The sequence below is a fragment of the Ovis canadensis genome, chromosome 17 (genome assembly GCF_042477335.2).
Source record: "Ovis canadensis isolate MfBH-ARS-UI-01 breed Bighorn chromosome 17, ARS-UI_OviCan_v2, whole genome shotgun sequence".
Classification (NCBI taxonomy): Eukaryota; Metazoa; Chordata; class Mammalia; order Artiodactyla; family Bovidae; genus Ovis; species Ovis canadensis.
In genome coordinates, this window is record NC_091261.1 from 61,369,095 (window position 1) to 61,388,022 (window position 18,928).

Here is an 18,928-nt window from a genome sequence, read left to right on the forward strand (position 1 = left end):
GAGTCCCGAAGGGTCGGACACAACTGAGTGACTAACACTTTCACTTTAAGAGGATCCTGGCGGGCTACATACAGTCCTTGGGGTCACAGAGAGGCGACTAAGCACATGCCACAGTGGGTGGGTGGTGGAACAGACATGTAGGAGGCAGTCAAGCTGGGCACACAGACAGCTGAGGGCCCCCCGGGCTCCTGGCAGCTGACCCACCGGCTTCCTCCCCCACAGGGAGTTCAGGCACAAGAGCAACATCACCTTCAACAACAATGACACGGTGTCCTTCCTGGAATACCGCAGCTACCAGTTCCAGCCAGATAAGTCCCGCGGCCAGGAGAGCGACTACATCGTCATGCCCAACATCCTGGTCTTGGTGAGATACCCCTGGTCCGTCTCTCTGCCTGCCCCCTGCACTGGGCGGTCCCTTGAGGGCTCAATCTGTGGCTCCTGGGTTGACTCGGCGGGCTTCCTGGGTGCATCTTGGTCTCTGGTTGGGGGCATTGGTCAAAGTCATGGCCTTTCCCTTTTCAATCTGCAAATCTAGGGACTTCCCTGGTAGTCCAGCGGTTAAGACTTCCACTGCAGGGGTACGCGGGTTCAACCCCTAATCGGGTGCAACAACAAAGGCAAATCTAGAATCTCCAAAAGGGAGTACTTGGTGGGAAGCTGAATGGGGGCGCGGTGTGCTTGTCTGTGGTGTTTGGAGGGAGGTTGTGGACAGAACGTCCATTCTCTGCAGGTAAGAGTCACAGAAGTAGCTGGGTTTACTGCCTGCCCGCCGTGTGTGCCGGGGTCCCCAAGACCACCCCCAGGTTCGCTGACTCACTTGTAGGGCTTGCAAGACCCAGCATATATGGTTGTGCTCTTGGCTATAGGTTGGTAGAGTGGAAGGAGGCAGAAGAGAATCAGCAGAGGGAAAGGGCACGTGGGGTGGTGACCAGATGCAGGCTTCCAGAGCCACCTCCCAGGGGAGTCATGCTTCGTTCCTTGAGCGGTGACTTATGACCACACACAGGTAGGTCTCCTCTACCAGGAATGCCCACTACAGAGACTCGGCGCCCAGGGGGTGTTTACTGGGGGCTCGTCACGGAGACGCCCTCTGCCTGGCCCGGATCTGTGTTCCAGGAGAGCAGGTGGTACAATCCAGGCACAGTGAGCCCCTCTTATCAGTTAGGGAGCGGTGGGAGCCCTCCTAACACCAAGATCTCAGATGCCAGCCAAGGCCCAGGCCTTTCTAGAGAGAACTGTCTCAGGTCTGCTATGTGAGCATCTTGCTGACACTACATGTTAGAACTTGTATGCCAGGCTTCACACATACCACCTTGTTTACTTGTCCGCAGTCCCACGATCATTAGGTACTATTATTTTCTCCATTTGTAGAAGAGGAAAACTGAAGAACGGAGAGGTTAGGTGACTTATCTAAAGTCACTCAACTAGCAGGTAGCAGATTAGGGTTTTGAAACTAGTTTGGTCTATGAGGCTGCCACTCTGTGGTACTCAGCCTCTCATTCAATCCTCTGTCCACCCAGCTGAGGATCAGCAGATGTGTGCTCCGGGGCTGGCCCCAGGCTGGGCTCAGGATCAGATGTGAATGCACCTGGGAAGTGTGTTGGGTGGACAGGATGAAAGCTCAGATAAATGCAGCCTGAAGCCTTGCTGCTGCCTCCCTCAGAGTCATAGGTGCATGTTTAGGCACTGAAGTCACTTTCCTCCACCAGTTAGGTTGGCAAAGACTGTGTGATAAATGCCCAGGGCTTAGGAGCGTTTGTGGGAACACTGTCGTTAGGAACGGAACTAGTATGAGCTGTTGAAAGGTAATTTTCAACTTAAATTGAAGTGATTTTCGGTGTGAATTGCCTGTGCCTTTGACCTCAGAAGTTTCATAGGTAGGAATGTGTCTTCTTGATAGAATAACACATGTGGGCAAAGATGTTTGTTCTCAAGGATGTTTATTTCAGCAACGTTTTCAGAGCAAACATCTACTGATCATCATGTGGAGTTATGTTGTGATATCTACTGCAGACAGACAGTGGACTAGTGTACATCCCGCAAAAGGAGGCAGGGCTGCAGAGGGTGTCGTGGAGCAGTCTCTTAGTTATGTCTAACTTGGGAAAATTGAACACAAGCAAAGTGCCCCTACTTATTGTTTCTGAAGGAGAAATACTTGCATGCATGCACACACCCACTTACACACGTGCTTTTACATGCCTAGACCAGCTGGGCTTTTTCTGTAAAGGGCCAGATAATGTTTTAGGCTTTGAGGGCTAGACATTCTCTGTTGCAGCTGTTCAAGTCTGCCATTATAAAGCAAAAGCAGGGGCTTCCCTGGTGGTCCAATGGCTAAGGCTCCGAGCTCCCAATACAGGGGGCCTGGGTTCGACCCCTGCTCAGGGAACTAGATCCTATATGCCATAACTAAAGATCCTGCATGCCTCAGCTAAGTCTTGAAGCAGCCAAATAAATAAATAAAATTTTTTTAAATGCAAAAGAAGCCCAAGACAAAAACATAAATGAGTGGGTGTGGCTATATGCCAAGAGACCTATTTCGTGGATATACTGAAATGTGAGTTTCATATAATTTTCATGTTTTTCATACGGTCTTCTGTTTTTCTTTCAACCATGAAAACATGCAGAACATCTTAGCTCCTGGACTGTAAAAAGCAGGCCATGGGCTGGCTCTGGCCCATGGACCACAGCTTGCTGACTTCTGGAGTTGATGCTTCCTGCAGGAATACTCAAGAACCCAGAGCAGTGGGTTGTCTTGGGGGAGGAGATTAGGAAGGGTCATAGGTTAGAGAGGGACTTTTACTTTATATCCTTTCACGATTTTTAAAAACCATCTAAGAGACTTCCCTGGTGGTCCAGTAGTTAAGAAGCCACCTTGCAATGTAGGGACTACAGGTTTGATCTCTGGCCGGGGAACTAAGATCCCACATGCCGTGTGGTAACCAAGCCTACACGCCACAACAAAAGATTCTGCATGCCGCAACTAAGACCTGACACAGCCGAAAAGGAAAGAAAAAGAAGAAATACTGACTTAGAGAAACACAATGCCAGTACTTATACAAAATAAATAAAACCCATCTATTTATTACCCTAAAAATCATAATGTTAAGGAGACCCTTGTAAATTCTTACAGAATCAGACCTTTATGTTTAAGAAAATGCTGGTTCCCTTGCTCAGACAGTAAAGCATCTGCCTACAATGCGGGAGACCCGGGTTCGATCCCTGGGTCAGGAAGATCCCCTGGAGAAGGAAACGGCAACCCACTCCAGTATTCATGCCTGGAAAATCCCATGGACCGAGGAGCCTGGTGGGCTACAATCCATGGGGTCGAAAGAGTCGGACACGGCTGAGCGACTTCTGTGTGTGTGTGTTCCCCTTCCTACAGGTAGAGATTAGATACTTGATGTGCTTGTGCTTATTGTTCAGTCGTGTCTGACTATTTGTGACCCCATGGACTGTAGCCCACCAGGCTCTTCTGTCCTTGGGGATTCTCCAGGCAAGAATACTGGAGTGGGTTGCCATGCCCTCCTGCAGGGGATCTTCCCGATCCAGGGATCGAACCCAGGTCTTCTGCATTGCAGGTGGATTCTTTACCATCTGAGCCACCAGGGAAGCTCAAGTGTACCGGAGTGACTAGCCTATTCCTTCTCCAGGGGAACTTCCCAACCCAGGAATTGAACCAAGGTCTCCTGCATTGCAGGCGGTTTCCTTACCAGCTGAGCTACCAGGGAAGCCCAGATATTAGATGAGGTGCCTTTAAAAAGTAAACCAAGTGCCAAGATGGTATCTCCAGAGGAAAACAAAAATTCTAAAATAAATTCACCCATATTCTAAGCACCCAGATACTAGGTAGAACTGGTGCTTGGGGCTCTTGGAGTTTGGAAGGGAGATGCTAAGGAAGTAGAGTAGTCTGCATCAAGATTCTTTGCTTATAAGGTGACAGTGAAAGGTACTCTAAATTGGCATAACTAAAAAGGGCGTTTATGGGCTCATGTTACTGAAAGGTCAGGAGTTGGCCTGGTTTCAGATATGGTTTGATCCAGAGTGCAAACGAGGTTGCCCAGATCTGTGTCGGTTCCATGTTCTGGCAGATCCACCCCTCAGGGTGGCTGCAGCCTTGCACACACCATGTTCAAGGGCAGCCAGAGCCACCGTCCCTCTCTACCCCACAACCCCAGCTGATTTGCTCCTTGTGGCTTGTTGGTTCTGATGGGGCTGCATACATATTCCCAAACCAATCACTGTAGCCAGAGAGAGGAAGGTTTCTGATTAACCAGGACTAAGGCACATGACTGCCTCTGGGGCTGGGGGTGGAGTTAACTCGGCCTAAACCCGAGAGCACAGGTGGTCCTGTTACTGAAGGATCAGGGCATGGTTCCGGATGCCCTGGATGCCCCAGATACCCCAGATGTCCACTGCAGGGATCCTTCTAGGCCTGACCATGTCCCGGGATGGCTGTGCCTTGAAGCTTGGCTTGAGGTCCAGGGAGGGCAGACACGCTGTGTCTAGCTTCTAACCTGTGGTGTCCCCTGACTCTGCAGAGTGCGTCGATGATGATGGAGAACAGGCCTGGATTCTTGAAGCTGATGATGACCTTCGTGTTCAGCACGCTTGGCCAGCGTGCCTTCATGAACCGCACTGTTGGCGAGATCATGTGGGGCTATGACGACCCCTTAATCCACCTCATCAATCAGTACTTCCCAAACTTGCTCCCCTTCAAGGGCAAGTTCGGCTTATTTGCTGAGGTAAGTGTGGCCCAGTGAGAAGTTTGGGGCCTCTGTCTTGTCCTCCGTTAACACAGCCTGGAAACCAGTTACCAGCTTGCTTTTGGAGCTGGCAGAGGCCCCAGGAGCTGTGGGTGGTCAGTGACAGAAAACCTAACTTAAACTGGCTTAAGCCAAAGTCAGTTTCAGTTAAATTCTATTTTTGATTTATTGGTTCATATAACTGAAAACTGTAGGGAGAGAGATTCAGGTACAGCTTGATCCAGGCTCAAATGATGTGACTGGGGCTGAGCTTAGATGGTTGGAGGTTGGTGCTGGAAGAAAGGGGAATGGCTGCTGGGGAGGCAGGTCAAAAATGTCAATTATTGCTTTGCTCTGAGTTGCCTGCTTTTTCTTAATCTTGATCCAACCTAGTGGTGTCAGTGATTGGGATCCTGAGTCATGATCTGATGTAGAGTCATATCCATGACCTCTGATCCCTGACCTTGGCTCCCTCAATCACAGATTGTAAATAGCCCTCTGAGTTGCGCCAGCCTGAGTTTCCTTTTGGGGCTCTGCTGATCTGGTGTTGGGGGTAGTAGGAGGGAGAAATCATGATTCAGTTACAGGCATGTGATAGCTGCTCAGTAGATTTTTGAGCAGGATGACAGGTTCTGGGTGTGTGGGTAAGTTGACAAGTTTAAGGTAATTTAAGTGACATGATTCTTGTCGAAGCAAATTGTAAACTGGTAAACAAATGAAAATTATTACAAATTGAGTCACGTGCTTATAAACTATCTTTGACTCGGTATAGTGGAAATCCCAAAGCAATAGCCCAGCAGTGTTGGTGTGGTGGCTTCCCACTCTTTAGGGGTCTAGAATTCTACTTCTCTGCTCTCCCCACCTTAGAGTGTGGTTTCCATACTCAAGATTACCGCATGGTCCAAGAGGCTGCTGGGGCACCAGCTGTCACACTCACTTACCAGGTAGCAGCAGGAAGGAAGAAGTGGTAGGGGATTTAGGGGCAGTCGGGGGAGTTGAGGACAAAGCAGCATGTCCTGGCTGTTTCCCTCTTTGGGAGGGAGATTTCCTCCCAAAGCAATTTCCACTTGCTTTCCATTAGCCAGAACTAGACCTGTGGCCATACTTAGCTGCAAGGGAAGCTGGAAAATGTTAACTTATAGCTAGTGTGTTGATGCCCTGAGTAAGGTTTAGGTTTTGATATGAAGGAGAAAGGGGAGAATGGACTCTGGGTAGTAACTAGAAGTCTCTGATACATTTTGTTATAATTATTATAATAGATTCTTTTGGGTGAGCATTTATTAATAATAATAACAGCAATAATAAAAATAAAGGCTAGCATTTGGAGATATTACTATTTCTTAGGCACTGTCCTCAACAGGCTTTACACATTAGGTCTTTTAATATTCCCAGTATCTCTTTGTAGTGGTCTCTGTTACTGTCTCTTTATACTGGCTGAAGTTTGGGGTTGTTTTTTTTTGTTTGTTTGTTTGAGTTTGGGCTCTTGAAGCTCTGAATAGACAAATGACAGGGCACACTGATATTAGGAAGCTAGAATAGGCTTTGAACTTAGGCCCTGTTGGCTTACCCAGGCAGTAATCAATGTAGCTATTCGGCCGGTAAACAACCCCTATTGAGTTTCTCATGGGTGCTGTACCTTACATTATACAGCATCCTCAGAGGTAAAAGGGTGCTTTCTAAATTTTACCCAGTGGTCACTCATTTTTTTGTGTGTGTTTTGTACAGTTTTGCTTTGAATTAGAAATCTTTTTCTAAGAAATTCCCTCAGGGTGCTAAAGCCTGGACTTTCTGTCTGGAAAGAACTTGATAAACATCAAGTCCTCTTTGCCTGTATGTTTCAGGATAGGCAGGTTAAGCAGCCCCCAGATCTCCATGGCTTGGAACAGCAAAGGTTTATTCCTTACTTGTTATGCCAGGTCTAGTGTGGGTGACCAGGGCTCCTCTGCTCTTTGTGGTCACTCAGGGACCCAGGCTGAGGGAGGCTTCTGCTGGATACATGCCTCTCCGGTCTCGATAGCAATGATGGAAAGCACAGTGACGTGTGCCATGACCAGCCCTTAAAGCTCCCACCCGGAAGTGACATTATCATTTCTCTCCTTTCTCGTTGATTGTTTTCACTGATCAAAGAGGTCACGTGGCCATGCTTTCTTGTAACTTGGGGAATGGGATGGGGTGACCCTACCATTCACCTGAGAGGAGAACCAGACTCTCCTGGAGTCAGGAAGGGAAAATGGGACATTTTCTAGGACGGACGTGGTCTTCAGAGGAGTGTTCCTCCTAGAAAGCCCTCAAGTCCTCCTCTTCTCGACTCCCCCAGTACTGGACTTGCAGCGGTGAACAAGACAATGAAGCCCTTGTTCTCTGGGTGAAGGGGGAGCAGCCTGTGGGTGGGCCTGAGTATTGACTCCCCATGTCCTTTATCTCCATCCTGGGGCTTAACGATGTCATTCTCTGCTGTTGTCTGCAGCTCAACAACTCCGATTCCGGCCTCTTCACCGTGTTCACAGGGGTCAAAGACTTCAGCAGGATCCACCTCGTGGACAAGTGGAATGGGGTCAGCAAGGTGAGGGCCAGAGGCGACAACCATCCTGTGCAGGGACCGGGTGGCGGTGGCAAGGGCCGGGATCCACCGCCCAGAGCACCTTCTTCCTTTTAAAACAGGAGTTGGGGATTGACATGTACACACTGCTATATTTAAAACAGACAGCCAACGAGGATCTCCTGTGTGGCACAGGGAGTGCTGCTCAATATTCCTTAATATCCTAAATGGGAAAAGAATCTGAAAAAGAACAGATACATGTGTATGTAAAATGGAATCCCTTTGCTGTACACCTGAAACTAACACAACATTATAAATCAGCTATCCTTCAGTTAAAGAAACAAACAGAGGAGGGGATTGCATCTGTAGGGGAGATGCTCTTGAGTCCCGGACCTTATCTGTGTTTAAGGCTCAACCAGGACTTTCTAGGTGGCTTAGTGGTAAACAGTGCGCCTGCCAAGCAGGAGATCCCTGGAGGAGGAAGTGGAAACCCACTCCAGTACTCTTTCTTGTTTGAAAAATCCCATGGACAAAGGAGCCTAGTGTGCTGCAGTCCATGAGGTTGCAAAGAGTCAGACATGATTGAGCAAGCAAGCGAAGCCTCAGGCAGGATGTTCCTGGCGGCCCGGTGGTTAAGACTCTGCCCTTCCACTGCAGCGGGGGTGGGTTCGATCCCTCCTGGGGGAAGTTCTGTCCATATGCCCCAAGGCATGGCCAAAATGAAACGAAAGGAAAACTAGTTCTTGGTTTCCAGTGGGTGGGTGGAGCATATGATTTATTCAGCTTTGGTGCTTCACTTACAAGAATGCTTCAGAAACATTACACTGAAGATACAGCCATCCATTGCACTGAAAGATTGTTGAATTAAAAAAAAAATTGCGCTCGAAACACAGGAAGACATTCACATTAAAAAATAAAATAATAGAGACAGATATAAAGTGCACTTTGTACGTCTTCATACACCCAGCCCCATTCCCATCCGAACTACAGAGGAAACCCACCGTTATCAGTATTGGGTATATTCTTCCTGTGTATTTTTTTTATCCATTTGAGGTGCGATTTTTTTTTCCTTTCTTTTAGGAGCAGAATGAAATCATACTATGTGCATTGTTTTGCAACTTGCTTTTTTCACCTGAGCGGCCTTTCGGCATTTCTCATGAAAATGATTATGTAGTGATGGTACCCACACCTTCCAAATATTCATCAGGGTAATGGGTACAGAGACCGGAGGGCTGGGGGCAGATTATCCCCCATCAGGGCCCGGACTGACAGGATTACCATCGCAACCAGTAATAACCATTCTGAATGGACACTGTTGAAATTCTCTTTGGCTTGCTTTCTCAAGATAAAAATGTACAGGGACTTCCCTGGTGGTCCAGTGGTTAGGACTCTGTGCTTCCACGACAGGGGGCCCGGGTTCAGTCCCTGGTCGGGGAATATACAGCGTGGTATGGCCAAAATGTGTATGTGTGTGTGTGTGTATATATGTTGTTGTTGTTTAGTCTCTAAGTCATGTCCAATTCTTTTGTGACCCCATGGACTGTACCCACCAGGCTCCTCTGTCCATTGAATTTCCCAGGCAAGAATACCTGAGTGGGTTGTCAATTCCTTCTCCAGAGGATCTTCCCAACCCAGGGATCAAACCCGTGTCTCCTGCATTGGCAGGTGGATTCCTTACCACTGAGCCACCAGGGAGGCCCAATATGATGTACATATATGTATACACACATACACACACACACATGAACATATGCTTAAAAACCTTCTACTAGGACAGATGGGTAAAAAGTGAGAAGTCTGTTTTTTTCTGTCCAAGTGTCACTCTCCAGAAGCAACTACTGTTTTGCAATTTCCTGGTAGCGACCATTATGATTTTAAATATTTTACTTACGGGACTACCTTCTCATTTGATCTGCTTTGATGATGTGCCTGCCCACTTCCTGTCTGAGAGGCGATGATGTCTGTCTCTCGCGCTCACTGTGCTCCTTGGAGGTGTGAGTGACAGGTCCGTTTTACAGATGAAGTTACTGAGTCCCCAGCAAAGTTGTACATTCAGGGATACACGGTCAGGGGATGGGGAGCTGCCATCGACATCCCTCTGGCTGGCTGTCTACACAGCCTGATCTTCTTGCACCAGGACGTCTATCCAGGAGGACTGGCTTCTCTCAACTGGGTGGTGACTTCACACGGTGTGTGAAGTCGGAGCTCAAAGTTACCTGGGCAGTGTCCAAGTCTTTATGAGTCCTTGCTTGACTAAGAGGCCATGTTTAAATGCTTCCCCACAGGTCAACTTCTGGCATTCCGATCAGTGCAACATGATTAACGGAACTTCTGGGCAGATGTGGGCACCATTTATGACCCCTGAATCCTCGCTGGAATTCTACAGCCCCGAGGCCTGCCGGTAATCGCCCTGATGTGTGACATTCCGGGCCTCCTTCTGCTTTGTGGATGCTCAGAGCCGAACCAAGTGGCTTGTGGTGTGTGCTTGGAAAGTGCCTGGCTGCATGTCCACTCGCCCCTGGCACCAGCTTGAATTCTCTTTGGCTGCTCCATGAAGAGCCGAACTCCAACCGCTGGTGCTCTTGCAAGGCTCAGGGAGGCTGCTGGCAGTTGTTGAGGCTTGGTGGTGGTGACGGACAGGAAATGGGCAAGATGGCAAGGGGCCGTGGAATAAGGCAACGAAGGGCTCCCTGTGCCAGCTGCCCTGTTTCCAGTTGGGTGCTGAGAGGCCCGGATGCCTCTCGCAGCCCCTCCGCTTTCCAGAGTACAGCCTCGGAGGTCAGCCTGGGGCTTAACCATTCCAGTGGCCCCAGCAGAGGGGCGAGAAGAGACAGCGGCTCCTAGAGCCTTTCTCTGGGTGTTTCCCTGTTCTCGGCTCCTCTGTTGAGGCCACTCTGGAAAAATCCTTTGCTTGGGATTTTACTGATGTGAACTCAGGAGACCCACCTGCCACCCTAGCAGATCTTGATACAGCCCTGTCTGCACAAGGCGCTTGGGTCCCGGCAGGGACAGGATGGCCGGGTCCTTGGTCCCTGGGGGTTGTGTCCTGGCAGGGGACTCAGGCCCATGGACCCGCAGGGGAGGGTCAGAGAGTGGAGGTGTTTTTGTTCTGTGTGTGTTCACTTCCTGAAATTAGAAATTTCAACTTAGAGAAGCGTTCCCAGAAAGTGCAGTTTCCTCTGCATTTGTTGTTGTTTAAAACGTCACTAAGTCGTGTTCGATTCTTTTCTGACCCCATGGACTGTAGCCTGCCAGGCTCCTCTGTCCATGGGACTCTCCAGGCAAGAGTACTGGAGTGGGTTGCCATTTCCTTCTCTAGGGGATCTTCCCGACCCAGAGACTGAACCCTCGTCTCCTGCATTTCCTGCTTGGCAGGCGGATTCTTGGCAGGCGGATTCTTGGCAGGCGGATTCTTGGCAGGCAGAGCCACGAGGGAAGCTGTTTCTCTGCATTCCCTTCTCCAATTTCCCTGATTGTTTCTTTTGCCCCATCAGCTTTATCCTCCTCACTTCTCTCTCTCCCTCTCTCTCTCCTTCCCTCCCTCTCTTCTTTCTGTATATTTTTTCTGGACCCCTTGAGAGTATGTTGGACACCTAAATACTTCAGTGGGTGTTTTCTAAAAACAAGGGCATTTCCTTATGTAACCACATCACACCACCATAATGAGAAAATTTAGCACTGACTTGATACTATTGTCTAGGGTGATACTCTCCAATAAAAATATAATACAAGTCCCATCCACAATTTTAAATTTTCTAGTGGCTGCATTAAAGAAAAATCAGTTAAAGTCATTTTAATGATGTTTTATTGGACCCAGGAGATCCAAAATGGTATCATGTCACAGTGGGTAAACAAATGTAAAATACTAAAGGTGGACTTGCCTGGGGGTCCAGTGGTTGAGACTGCAGACTTCTACTACAGGGGTCACGGGTTCTGTCCCTGGCCAGGGAAGTTCCACATACTGTGCAGTGTGGCAAAATAAAAAAAAAAAGAGAGAAAAATATTGAAGAGCTGTTTTCCATTGCTCGGGGGTATCAAGCCATAGGAATCTGGAGTGTATTCGACACAGTCACATCCCAACTTGGACTGGCCCCATTCCAAGGGCTCTAAGGCCATATATGCTGAGTGGACCCTGTGGATAGGACAGGTGGGGTGGTTCTGATCCACAGGCCATGTTCACGTTTAGAGGCACCTTTGAGAAATAAGGCAGGGTGAACAGAAAGAGGGTGAATGGGGGTGGGTTATGGTGCTGCTCCCTGCGGAGGTGACAGCCAAAACGGGACCTGAGTGAAGAACTGAAGTCTGATGTGGGAATAAGAGAGAGGAACGTTCCAGGCACTGGGAGCAGCAGGTACAAAGGCCCTGGGGCAGGAGGGAGCATGTTGGAGGAACGGCCAGGAGGCCCATAGGGTGCAGTACACGGTGTTGTTGGGTTATTGTTCAGTCGCTAACGTCGTGTCCGACTCTGCGACCCTATGGACTGCAGCATGCCAGGTTCCTCTGTCCTCTACTATCTCCCAGAGTTTGTTCACATTGATGTCCATTGAATCAATGATGCTGTCTAACCATCTCATCCTCTGCTGCCCGCTTCTCCTTTTGCTTTCCGTCTCTTTCCTAGCATCAGGGTCTTTTCCAGTGAGTCAGCTGTTGGCATCAGGTGGCTGAAGTATTGGAGCTTCAGCTTCAGCATCAGTCCTTCCAGTGAATATTCAGGTTGGATTTCCTTTAGGATTGACTGGTTTGATCTCCTTGCAGTCCAAGGGACTCTCAAGAGTCTTCTCCAGTTAGCAGGGGCTGAATCCTATAGAAGCTTGTGGCCGTGGTGATGACGTTGAATTTTATTCTAGATCAGACTGGAAGCGGTTACAGTCTTACGTGGGGTTGTGATATATTTTGTCCTTGTTTTAAAGCTTGTGGAGAATGGATTGGTGTAGGTGGTGGAGGCAGGGAGACGCATAAGGAGGTTGTTGTAATTTGCCAGGGAGAGATGGGGCAAACTGGGACACGGGGGGGTGGCCATGCCTGTGGGGAATGAGTTTACTCAGGCCACCCAGTTCTGGTCACTGCCTTCTGGGATGTCACCTACATCATCTGTCCCTGCAGGTCCATGAAGCTCGTCTACAAGGAGCAGGGGGTGTTTGGAGGCATCCCCACCTTTCGCTTCGTGGCTCCCAACACCTTATTTGCCAACGGGTCCGTCTACCCGCCCAACGAGGGCTTCTGCCCCTGCCGGGAGTCCGGAATCCAAAACGTCAGCACCTGCAGGTTCAGTATGTGTCATCCCTGATGGGAGGGCGGGAGGGGGTGGCCCGGGATGAGGGCTTTATCTGCCTCTTTAATTCCTGGCCTCTGTACCCTTGATAATTCCATTAGACCAGAGATAATGAGGGCGGCAAGAAGATAACTCGGAAAAAAAAAAATGCCATGTGTATCTGTTGCTGTCGTAATAAATTCCCACAAACTTGGTGGCCTGGAATAGCACAGGTTTATGATCTTAAGCACTCCAGTGGTTCAGAAGTCCGACACAGGCCTCCCCATGCTAAGGGCCAGGTGTCAGCAAGCTGCGTTCCTGTCTGGAGGTGGAAGGGGTGGCTCTGTTTCCTCGCCTTTTCCAGCTTCTAGTTTTTGTTGTTCAGCCACTCAGTCGTGTCCGACTCTGCAACCTCGTGGACTGCAGCACCCCAGGCTCCCCTGTCCTTCACTGTCTCCTGGCGTTTTCTCCAATTCATGTCCATTGGGTCAGTGATGGTATCTAACTGTCTTATCCTCTGCCACCCCCTTCTCCTCCTGCCCTCAATCTTTCCTAGCATCAGGGTGTTTTCCAGTGAGTCAGCTCTTCACATCAGGTGGCCAAAGTATTGGAGCTTCAGCATCAGTCCTTCCAATGACTATTCAGGACTGATTTCCTTCATTATTGACTAATTTGATCTCCTTGCATTCTAAGGGACTCTCAAAAGTCTTCTCCAGCACCACAGTTTCAAAGCATCAATTCTTTGGCACTCAGCCGCCTTTAAGGTCCAACTCTCATGTACAGATGGTCCATCCGTACATGACTACTGGAAAAACCATAGCTTTGACTAGATGGACCTTTGTCGGCGAAGTGATGTCTCTGCTTTTTAATACCTTGTCTAGGTTTGTCATAGCTTTCCTTCCAAGGGGCAAGCATCTTTTAATTTCAAGGCTGCAGTCACCATCCTCAGTGACTTGGAGCCCCAGAAAAGAAACTCTGTCACTGCTTCCAGCTTCCAGAGACCCCTAGAATTCCTCGCTCAGGGTTCCCTTCCTTCGTTTTCAAAACCAGCAACATCACAGCTCTCTGATCCCACTCCTGTGGTCACATCTCTTTTTCTGATGCTTTTGTGCTTCGCTTTTCTAGTTTTAGGGCCCTGGAGACTATATCTGGCCCACCTGGACAATCTAGGCCACACTCCTATTTTAAGCTGATTAGCAGCCCTCATCCCTCCTGTAGCCTAATTCCCTTTGTAACCTTTGTAATCCACAGGTCCCAGGGGTTAGGAAGCAGACATCTTTGGGAAGGGCATCATTCTGCCTCCCCAGCCATGATAGGTAGCTTAATAAGAGGCGTCGTAGGGAGGACCTTTCCCCTCATCTGGGGAGGAAAGGAAGCTGGCAATGGCCTGAGTTCCATGAAATCTTGTTCAGCGTGGGATTTCCCTGGCTGTCCAGTGCTTAAGGCTCTGTGCTTTCCGCTGCAGGGGGGCTCAGGTTCGATCCTTGATTAGGAAACTAAGATCCAGTGTGCCTGTCACATGGCATGGCCAAAAAACTACAAAAAATAAATAATTAATTTAAAAAAAAATCTTGTTCCGTGGCGTGCAAAAATCTTGTTTCGTGGCTTGCAGTTACGGGCTTGGGTGTGGTCCCTGGCGCTGCCACACTGTCCTCTAGCATCGTCAGTGTTTCCTGGTTGTGTGCCAGTCCTTGAGGCACCCCGCCTCACGTGCTTACTGTGGAGACTTGGATGTCAGCGCAATTTGCCTCTCCTGACCCTCATCCAGGTCACTGGCAAGCCCGGCCTTCAAGTTAATTCCTGAGTCCTTCTCTTCCTGCTGCCTCATGGCCAGGGCCCTTCAGTTGGCCTTCCTCTTGCATTGTGGCTACCCTCTGTGCCACCCATTTCTCAGACTTCCCAGTGTGTTCCCCTCATGTGACTATTTAAATTGTCTTCCCTGGTGGTCCGGTGGTTAAGGCTTCCACTCCAAGGGGTGTGGATTTGATCCCTGGTTGGGGAACTAAGATCTTGCATCCAACATGACATGGCCAGGAAAAAAAAAAAAGAAATCAATAAATTGAAATTGGTTTGATTGAAATCAAATTAAAAAGGTGAAGGTGAAGTCGCTCAGTCGTGTCCGACTCTTTGTGACCCCGTGGACTGTAGCCTACCAGGCTCCTCCGTCCATGGGATTCTCCAGGCAAGAATACTGGAGTGGGTTGCCATTTCCTTCTCCAGGGGATCTTTCCGACCCAGGGATCGAACCCAGGTCTACCATGTTGAAGGCAGACGCTTTAACCTCTGAGCCACCAGGGAAGCCCCAAATTAAAAAAGCAGTGCCTTATTACACTGGCTATATTTCAGATGGTCCCCACCCACGTGTGCTGAGTCGAATGACTGTCCCATGGGATGAACAGTGCAGAAAGAGAACATTTTCATTATCGTAGAAAGTTCTATTGGACGTGGTTCCAGCCAGCCGCCCAGGGGGCCTTTCCGAGACTCTGATTGGCACCCAACCATTTGCTTTAAATGTCTGACCCCTGCGCCATGCATGTAGAGTGAAGTCCTTACGGGAGCCCCAGTGTTGTCAGGATGTGGCCTCTGCCGGTCTCTCTAATGTGACTTCTTCCCGTACTTTCCCCTTACCTATTCTTTAGCCCCGCTGCCTTTGCCCTCTTTCTAAGGTAGATCTAGTTTGGTCCTGCCTCAGGGCTTTTGTATCAGTTGTTCCGCAGGCTGCTGTAGATCTCTATGGGTCTTTCCCTCACCCGCTCCTGGTCTGTTCCAATGCCACCTCCTCCGGCAGGCCCGTTCTGATTTCCCACTCTAAAGTTACTCTCCCCACCCCACCTCCCAAATACTCTATGTCTTTTCACCCTTTATTGTCTTCCTGGTGCTCCTCACCCCCGGAAGTCGCTGAAAGTGTCTCCACTGGACTGGAGACAGGTCTGTGTCCTCAGCTTCTAGAACTGTCCTCAGTATGTAGTGGGGACTCATGCAGTGGGTAAACATATGGGTGTGTGGGTGTATCCTACTTAGGAAATTGAGGCTCAAGGCTGGGTTGTGACTGAGCTCACAAGGCTGGTAGGACAAGAAGCCGTTCCTCATCTTTCTAGGTCTTGTCTTTTGGGGCCTGTTTGATTAGAGCCACGTTGTCAGCTGGAGATGGGGATTCGGGAGGGGTTGTTTGCAGGAGGGTTGGGAGGCGGGACTGTCAGCAGGTTGGGTGGTTTCCCCAAGTTCAGGCAGAATGAAGTACTTCATGGGCAACATGTTTGAAGCTGGGACCTGGAAGTGCCCATCTCTGGCATGGCCTTTTCTGGCCCTCCTGCCCTTTTCCTCTGTTTGCTTCTTTCTTCACTGGTGTCTGTGGGAATTTCTGCTTGTAGGTGAGCTGACAGTGCAGAGACCTGGTAGGCTGTGTGCTACACAGTTGCCATAGCAAGTGGCAGACGCTATACCAGCCTGATTAGGCCGAAAAGGGCACTTCTTGGTTTATCTTTGTATTAGGCATGGCTCCAGAGCTCGGCTGTGGTCCGAAGCTGCCTTTTGCCATGGGCCAGCTCGATTTTCCTCTGGATTGGTTTCATTGCCAGGGAGGCTTTCGGCTCCAGGGTCCAGGCTCACCTCCTCCCAGCGGATAGGGGGCCACTGGGTCCTCTGTATTCCAGCAAAAGTCCCAGAGTTTGCTCTGATTGGGCTGGCTTATATCACATGACCGGCTGTGACCCAATCAGTGGCCAAGGGTGGGCTATGCGGATTGGGTAGGCTGTATCACATGCTCAGCCCCTGGTTCCAGTGAGTGGAGCCAGCACCCACATGGCAAGAGGCTGAAAGTAGGGGAGGGGCTTAATTGAAGCATAGGTTCCAGGAGATGGTGCCTACTGGGCAGGCAGAAACAACATATCTGTCCACTGCCAAGGGCTAGGCTTGAAAATTACACTGCTTCATCTTAGCACATGTGCCAAAAAGAACTTCAGAAGTGCAAGGGAATTATGTATGCATTATGTAAATGCAATTTTTTCCTTTACATTGAAATAGACATATATACAAGAAAGGTACCCAGCTGACGCATGCACTTTGAAAGTCCGCAGAGGGATGGAGGAGGAAAGCAGGAGTGATCCTCTCAGTCGTTGGCCTCACTTCCAGCACCGTGGCTTTGCCTGCCTTTGGTTTTTATGTAAATGGAGTCATAAAGCATCTATTTCTTTTTCTCTATTTCTGGCTTCTTTCACCCATTTTCGAATCGGTGAAGGCCGTCCCCATTGTTGTGAGTGCTCTTTTCATTGCTATATAGTATTTCAGTGGGACTGCACTTCCATTTCCTTACCTCTTTTACTGTTCATGGGCCTCCAATAAGGTTCTGCTCATAGATCATTACCCTAGTATTGCTAGGAACGTTCTCATACATGTCTTTGGGTGCACTTGTGTGCGTATTTCTGTGGTATTTTATCTGAAGATAAGAAATACCCACTCATTTCCCTTTCTGGGTCTTGAGGAGCTCTTGAACTCAGAGAACTGTCTCTCCTCCAGCCTCTGTGCTGTGTAAGGTCCTGAGACTTGCTCACTGGAGCCCCTTAATTGTAATCCATGGTGATCCTGGGCAATTAGCTCTGGTTAGATGTGTCGTAAAGCTATAAATTAATTACCACTTATTACCTGGGCGTTGTCTCTCTCAATCTGTTTGGAAATAAAATAGAAAAAACACGTACATGCGTACATGCTATTAAAAAACCAAGCAAGCTGAAGCAAGAGCAGGTGATGGCAAATTGGTCTAGCCCATCTCAGTCTCCCCCCAGCCTTGCAGGCATGATGGAGCTTGTTTGAGGTTCATCATCTTCTACGGCCTGGCTCAGTGACTGCTTCCCTTACTGTGGGGGGAGGGGTTCCTCGTGTGTTTGCTCTGTTGATTTCCTCTTACAGTAGAGATGGGAGAATGGGAAACAAGGTTTTTCAAATTGTGAAACCTTGTCCTTGGTGGTGCCCAAGACCCCAAATGTGCAAGGAGGCAACTTTAAATAAAATTGACTTACATGGTATGAGGGGGTCTTCTGGGGTGGCTCAACTGGTAAAGAACCCACCTGCCAATGCAGGAGATGCAAGAGGGGAGGGTTCGGTCCTTGGCTCGGGAAGATCCCCTGGAGAAGGAAATGGCAACCTGCTCCAGTATTCTTGCCTGGAAAATCTCATGGACAGAGGAGCCTGGTGGGCTGCAGTTCATGGGATCACAAAGAGTCGGACACAGCTGAGTGTGTGCACGCGTGCAGACAGGGTGAGATAGGGCTTCTGTTTTCCATTCTTTTTGTCCTCCTGATTATCTCCAGGAGAAAGTGTTGGTGCTCAGAGGGCTTGAGTGCCTTACTAACACTCATCTGTCCTTTTTAACAGAGAAAGAGCAAGTTTTAGGGTGCCAGCCTCTTTTTTTCGTGTAGGTAACAGTCTCTGGATAGAATCTACAGCATTCATTTGTTCACATTGTATTTATTCCTGTATTTATTTTCTAATTCTGGCAAGTGTTTACCAGTTATGCTTCAGAGAGCAAGCATCTTTAAAATATAGCTGTTGAAATAAAGCAATAGCAGCTGCTTCAAAGCAGCACATTATGTAACAGTGCAGGGGGTATCCGGATATGGCAACACATCAGAGAAATACTGGGAATAATAAGTTAATGTTGAGAAACTTGAAGGGAATGGATGGAAAAGGACTCTGCGAAAAATGAAGTCAGACAGCAGTGAAATCCCAGCTTTTATTTTAAACCGATGCTTGGCTTTGCTAAGAAAAGCAGAAAGAATCTAGACGCTTGAGGTTGCCAGACACACATAAACAGGAATGTGGGCCACCTGGCTGGCAGTTGATGGGCTGCTGGTTTTAGGGGAGGAGACCTTGTGAGTTTTGTTCTTTGTTTTTTTCGCATCACAGTGAAGTTGCTGTAATATCCAGTTAACCATTTTAAAGTTTACGATTCGGTGACATTTAGGACATTCAAAATGTCGCGCAGCCTCCACTGCAGTCTAGCTCCAGAGCGTTCTCATCAACCTCAGAGGAGGCCCTGTACCCCTTAGCGCTCACTCCCCGTCTTTCCTCTCCCTGGCCCCTGTCACCGCCAGTCTGTGCTCTTTGTGATTTGCCCATTCTTGACCTTTGCCAGGTTCTGAGAGAGGCTTATTCTTTTCCTTGTTGACTCATTGTCCGTCAGGCTTGTTGTTTGTTGTCCTGAGCACATGAGGATGCCCTGGTGTTTGCCTCGCTTGGTTGGTTGATGGAGAGGTTCAGCTCCGGGTATCTGGGTGTGAATTACTCACTCGGAGGGACCCGAGTCAGTGTCTGTTTTCACACGCTGGCGTTTATCCCACAGACCAGCTGCTGGGAGAGAAGGAACGAAGCAGGTGTGTCTTCTCCCCTCCCGTGGACGTT

The 18,928-nt window shown here is 49.0% G+C and overlaps 1 protein-coding gene across 6 annotated transcripts in view; it reads left to right on the plus strand.

The window, feature by feature from the left end:
• SCARB1 (scavenger receptor class B member 1) overlaps positions 1–18,928 on the plus strand; it is a 93,579-nt gene that overhangs the window by 52,810 nt on the left and 21,841 nt on the right. For all 6 annotated transcript variants that reach the window (XM_069557360.1, XM_069557361.1, XM_069557364.1 and 3 more), the window contains exons 3-7: positions 223–364; positions 4,539–4,742; positions 7,210–7,305; positions 9,567–9,682; positions 12,385–12,551. In XM_069557360.1, coding sequence (XP_069413461.1) covers positions 223–364; positions 4,539–4,742; positions 7,210–7,305; positions 9,567–9,682; positions 12,385–12,551 — 725 coding nt within the window. The remainder of the gene's footprint in view (positions 1–222; positions 365–4,538; positions 4,743–7,209; positions 7,306–9,566; positions 9,683–12,384; positions 12,552–18,928) is intronic.